Genomic DNA, 6,397 nt, shown 5'->3' on the forward strand with positions numbered 1-6,397 from the left:
TCAGTCAGTCTTTTTCAAAGACCGGTCTTCTCCTTCGCCTTCTGCCTGGTCCAGACCGCAAACTACAATCTTGAAGAGTTTGCTCAGTTCCGGGTCCGCCCAGATATACAAGAACGGGTTGGTGGCGATAAACAGCTTGGCCATCAACTTTAAAAAAGTCAAAACTGTTACAAGACAAATAAGTTCGGAAAAAACTTGCTTAATTAGAAAAAACAAATTGTTTTGAAAAATTTACGATACAACTGTTGATTAATTTACCCAGCACCAGCAAATGGCCACTAGGGCATTTTTTTTTTTTCAAGTTTTTGTCTGACTTAAGAGAGAGGCGAGTGGGTCTAGACCCTAGACCAGGGGCGTCCAACTCAAACATGCCGGCGTGCCAATTTTTATCTTATAACTTTTTTCCCGTGCCAAAGTTTAGTAAAATAATTCTTTGTAATAATAAAAGCGTTTCTTTACAAAAATAACACGTGTAGCAGCAGTGCGCATTACTGCATCTAAATGTCCGTCGGTGAGCTGACTTTTTGTTTCTTCATACCAAGCTTTATGGTTATGTGAATGCTAGCCTCCACTAAAATATAATGTTAAAGTATTAGAAGTATATTTGTTAGTTGTCGTGATTGCAGCGATTGTTTTATATTGTGAATAAACAATGGCAATTTACTATATAAAAAATCAGGTATTTTTTTACAATTGGCTGAATAGCAAATTAAGTAATTTAGGGGGGCTTGCGTGCCATTTTTTATTTGGTCGCGTGCCACATTTGGCACGCGTTCCGCTTGTTGGACACCCCTGGTCTAAACATCCAGTGCTGCCAGTTGCGTGTTGTCTGACTATTCGACTAATTCGACCATTTTTACAATATTATTATTATTTTTTGTCGTACAGACTTAGGTTCACAACATTAAACAAAAGTATTATATGTAGCCTGAATAAATTTGTGGATTGAAAATGAAATCATGTGTATATGACATAATAAACTTGGGGGTTGAAATAAAAATAATAGGTAAATGAGATATTGTTTTTTTTCCGTGTTCCGTAGAGTGCGTATACATTGATTAAAAGAAATCTAAAATGACTACGGTTTTGTTATGGTTATCATATAGCTCAATCATGATACTTACATTGTTAACGGCCACAAGAAAGTGTGGATAGTCTGCAACCCCAACGCTGATTGACATAAAGCCGTAAAAGGCATATGGCGTCAAACTGATGATCAACTGCAGGGGGACGATATACATCATCTGGAGAACAGAAGTTACAAGTAAACCGTATTTTGGCAGTGTTTCATCAAAATGCAAAGCGTATTGTAGACAAGTTTTGTCAAAAAGGCGTACCAATTTAGGATATATCAATTGTAAATAACCACCTAGTTATAGTTTCACTAAAAGTTTGCCAGCATAGGACCAGCCTTTTAAAAATAAAAATACATACAAAACATGTTTCGCCATTCTTCTTCGATACTTTTCCGTAGTGGCTGATGATGTTGTAAATGGGAATTACAAACCAAGCAGTTGCCACTCCGACTATGTAGATGCGATACTTGCTGCGAAAAATACAAGAGTTGTAGTTGTCTGTCAGCGATAGTTAACAAACATACAAAATTATGTAAAATAGACACTTGTATTAATCAGCGAGATTGGATAATTTCTCCCACAAGAACAGGAAGTCTCTTACTTTGTAATTGTCGTATCAAACTTGAGAAGGCATCCTGTTTGATATTCCGGGTCATCCGATTCGAATCCGTACTCTCCGAATCCAATGAGGGGTAAAAGGCCAGCAATCATTCCAGTCAACCAAACCAGCTTCAAATAGAAGCTGTATCCTTGGCCCGCTGGAACACAAACTACCAGTCATTAAACCTGTTTTTTACGTATATTTTAAGGTTTTGCGGCTCTTGCAACACGACGGCGAAATTAAATTGTACTCATTGTGTGTTTTTACCTTTGTTTGGCTTGCAGACGCGATAGAACTTGTCTTTTGCAATCCAAGCAACGGTGGAGATGCTGACAAAAGTGCAACCCATTCCAACCACGGCATCGGCCTACAAACGAACGCACTTGTATTAGATAACAAAAGTAACGTTTTACGAGAACTCATCGTACACGACCGCGTACAACCACTGTGCCAATTGTAAAATAGCATATGTCACTTGGAATTGTTTCAATAGTTGTAGGCCTATTGCGTCCGACTTTTTGTTATATTGTTCTAATAGGCATTGCTTCACTCAAAAAGGCAGTGTATAACATATGAAATTGATGGTTGCATGGCTTGGAAGAAAGTATTTTTTTCACGCCCACAATATTTTTTCCTGTTTAGAGATTTAAAGTTCTAAAATTCAACAAGGAGCAGAGGCAGCATATCTCACGGTTTGTGCACTTCATTTCGGTTAAGGTCGTGACTGGATCAGTTCTGTAGTTGAATTTCCTAAACTGCAAAATGTTCACGCGATGTGATAAACAGGCGACGTTCTTACGTAGCAGCCCAGCATTCCGAATGGCCAGCTTCCGTAGATAACAGCGGCAGTTGAAGCGAACGCGTGGACTGCAATCATGGCATCGGAATATCCCAGAGAAATGAGGAAGCGGTTCTTTTTCTTCACATCGGGGCGCCCGCTTAGCATTAGTGCAATAAGACCATATCCGAAGCAGGAAATCCCGCCTTGAACAAAAACGGTGAAATTACGGTGATAAACTGTCCTAAATGGAAAACACATCAAGTAGATATACATGCATACAGATTAAAGTGATTCTCCAACTGCGTGCCCCTCAAATTATTTTAGAAAGCTTATTTATTACTAGTAGGCTACTTGTTCACTAAGAAAGTGCGGATAATCCTCAATCTAACGGTGATTCACATAAGGCGGTACAGGGCATATGAGGTCAAACTATCAATCATGTGCATGGGTCTATACATATAGCATCATCTGTAGTTTGGAAGATACAATTAATCCGTATTTGAACATTGTCACATAAAAAACGAATGTGGATTTTGTAGGCAAGTTTGGTCATAAACGACGTACCAATTTAGGCTATATAATATAGTAAAGTTACAATTGACCAGAAAGTTTACCAGCACAGGGCTAGTTTGAATATCGAATCATGCTTCACTCAATTAGTTAGTCTTTTCGACGTTTTACAGCAACTTTTTAATTGTCACCAAAAATCTCATACCCCGCATTGGCCAGTCATAAATTAAGAGGCAAATCTATTTTTAGATGTGCCAAACATTTCCGCGCACAGACGCGGTCACTTCTTGTTGTCACAAACATTTTTGGTCAATTCGCAATGCTCCTTTGCCTATAATAACCACGCAGCGTAAGCACTGCCGGTACGGCAAAGTGGTAAGTGGTCCAACGATGTGTTTTTAGGTGCCGGTATTAGTTTAGAGCAGTGCTTTTCAACCTTAAAAATTTCCATCCGCACTTTCTTATTTCGGAAAATTTTCATCCGCACGAAACAAGCTCAGTAAGTTTGCAACGTTTAATTTTATTTGTGAAATACCCATGAAAGGGTATTTTTGAGCCTAAGCCTTGACCGATATAAAATAAATAGCTTAAGCTGCAATGAACCATTATTCGAGACTATATTACTGAACCTGTAACGCATAAGTGGGCGCACCAGCTTATTTGATTACTGTATTATACATAATGTAGGAAAACATTATGCACGCACGACTTTTTATACTTTTTATTTATCCGCACGACGTTCGTCATCCGCCCAACAATATTTTACATCCGCACAAGTGCGTACCATCCCACGGGTTGAAAGGCACTGGTTTAGAGTTTAGACATAATACATTGGTTGGTAAGCTTTACATTACCTTTATAATTTCAGCGATTGTTAAAAAAAAGATTGTGTACATGTCGACCTATATTAATCGTGTCTTCTTGCAAGATTTTGCAAGTTTAAAACTCGGATTTACTATAGTATATACGGTTGTCAATAGGCCAAAAACTTACCCAGAACAGCCATTCCAGTGCCATAGGCATACTTGGTCGTTACTTCGTCCATCTCCACTCTAAATCAGTCAGGGTTTCAAATTTCCGTTTTATATCTATGGGCTTCAAAACCAGGGGGGAGTCATTAAAATGTATGCAGAGAAACTGTACGCGCAGAAGCAGTCGCTAAATTATTCCCTGCATTGAATTTTGACTAACAGATCTTTACCGTTTTACACACAAATATGGTTTACAACTCAACAAACGTAATATATTGATGCCCGTCGACTAACAAAACTGCTGCTAGCGAAATACTTTAGAGTTGCAATTGAGTGTCAGTGCCCCTGTGCGAATAACAATTACCCTATAAAAAGCGTAATATTACAAAGAATATTTCGTGCTTTACTCGAAACCTGATTTGCCACGCTCTCAAGCATTAACCAACCCAGATCGATAGTCTAGCGAAATGGTGTACCCATGAGAATGTTGTCATGTTTTTATGCCGGTTTTAATTCGTCGCACGATGCTAAAAAGACTTTTGACATATTTGCCAGGGTCGATGCTGCTTTTAGCTAAATCTGTAACCTTTGTAGCATAATGGTTGGAGGTTGTAGTAAGACGTAATAGAATATCAAAGCCCATACAAAAGTAGATGATATTCTTACGTATACCCATTGTGTGTTTCCTATCATGGTGCGTGTCACACATATCATGTGAACACTTTCTGGGTAAACCTATTTATATCCGTGTCTGTTAGAATTTTGTTCAAGAGGCACATACGACAAGATTAATCTAAATTTATAAAATTCTGGACTAAGTAAATACAGACATTTAAAATTAAAAACTACATTAGTGTGTCCGAAATAACGAATAACAAATCACAAATATATATTACCTTTAAACATATGTTAAATAATAATTATTATTCACCAAAAAACTTTGAAATTGTTTCTAACAGAGTTTTACTTTGATAGCTCACCCGATTCGTCGGCAAATTTGGCTTAGCCATGCCACAGAATACTGCATTTTTGTCGTATAAGGTTACGAACTCGTTACAATAATAATTTATTATATACATAAAAACAAAACAAGTAACGATAAAAGCAATTGGCTAGAAAATAAATTAAATAAGCAGTGAAAACAAAAATTAAACTCCAATATTTTTTTAAACTGAACTATAAAAACACTGGGCAGAAATTAAGTTGGCTCCAGATTTGGTGTGGTCAATATCCAGGGTTTTCGTTTTGCATTTGAATTTCAAACAATCTATCTGTATAATTATATGGGCCGAAAATTTATTTTCGGGAAATATCTTGTTTTTGCCGCTATTTATATGGGCCGAAAATTTATTTTCGGGACATATCTTGTTTTTGCCGTTATTATATGGGCCGAAAATTTATTTTCGGGACATATCTTGTTTTTGCCGTTATTCTTTTTTGGTTTCCTATGGTTTCCTATGGTTTCCTATGGTTTCCTATGGTTTCCTATGGTTTCCTATGGTTTCCTATGGTTTCCTATGGTTTCCTATGGTTTCCTATGGTTTCCTATGGTTTCCTATGGTTTCCTATGGTTTCCTATGGTTTGTTTCAGACCGAGTTTTGTCCGAAGCTTTATAGAAAAAGTAGACATCGTAGAACCTTCAAATTTTCAGACATGGCGTAGAGTGGTATGTAGGTGCTTTGTAAAAGTTTATGAGGCTGCACTCCCAGGGGCCTTTGCTTGGGGGGTAAAAACCTGAAATATTGCGTTTTAGCACTTTGTAGCTAACGACAGCCATCTAGCAGCAGAAAAACTTTCATACAGAATTCGTTCATATTCGCTTGCTTTGTCCAGCTCGCGTCGCGACGAGGCGGCTGCTGGCATCCCTGCTGCGCCCTATTGTCCCGCGCGTGCAACATTTGTGTTGGAAGTGGCTTGCCTAGTAAAACTATGCACATGCGACTTGCCTTTCATAAAGAGGCCTCTCTAAGTAAAAAAACCTATTGCTCTTACAACACAAAATATTTTACCACCGCAAATTTAAATGCGAATCCTACAGGCAGTGTACACATCTCTGTTAGCACATGTTGTAATTGTTGCACCATTCAAACATATCAACACCAGGTCTAAGCAAATATAATTATACAAGGGCCGCAACAACAAAAACCTTAAGTTTAACGCATTCTTAACGACGACGTTACAAAGCTACGTCATAACATGGCGTCATAAATAAATAAATCTTGCGTTTATTGGATTTAAATTGGCAAAACTTTCAATATAAAACGTGGCTTATTAGGCACATAAACGTGTTTGCATATTGCTCAAAACTACAGATTTAAACTCTGTTTCAACAGTGATTGCTCAGACCAAGGCATGGTAAAAATTTACACAGTAAAAGTTGGAAAAAGTATAGCAAACCATAGACGTTAAATCATTTAGAGAGAATGAAAATATTGACTTTTTAAACATGCTAGCTGA

The 6,397-nt window shown here is 37.7% G+C and overlaps 1 protein-coding gene across 1 annotated transcript; it reads right to left on the reverse strand.

The window, feature by feature from the left end:
* On the reverse strand, positions 1–4,013 carry LOC146169802 (RPE-retinal G protein-coupled receptor-like). The gene is made up of 7 exons (XM_083387376.1): positions 3,962–4,013; positions 2,477–2,661; positions 1,945–2,044; positions 1,678–1,834; positions 1,435–1,546; positions 1,125–1,244; positions 1–147 (listed from the first exon to the last, which is right to left on the reverse strand). Exons 1-7 carry the CDS (start codon positions 4,011–4,013, stop codon positions 1–3), a joined length of 873 nt encoding a protein of 290 aa, XP_083243502.1.
* Positions 4,014–6,397: the final 2,384 nt, after the last annotated feature.

Source organism: Ascidiella aspersa, chromosome 1 (genome assembly GCF_963924565.1).
Source record: "Ascidiella aspersa chromosome 1, kaAscAspe10.2, whole genome shotgun sequence".
Taxonomy (NCBI): Eukaryota; Metazoa; Chordata; class Ascidiacea; order Phlebobranchia; family Ascidiidae; genus Ascidiella; species Ascidiella aspersa.

Excerpts from the sequence above, each read along its gene's own strand:
- LOC146169802 (XM_083387376.1), bottom strand. The coding sequence starts at position 4,013 with ATGGACGAAGTAACGACCAAGTATGCCTATGGCACTGGAATGGCTGTT. Across the intron at positions 1,547-1,677 it reads TTTGATACGACAATTACAAA|CAAGTATCGCATCTACATAG; the intron begins GTAAGAGACTTC and ends TATTTTTCGCAG. Across the intron at positions 1,245-1,434 it reads AGAATGGCGAAACATGTTTT|ATGATGTATATCGTCCCCCT; the intron begins GTATGTATTTTT and ends TCTGTTCTCCAG.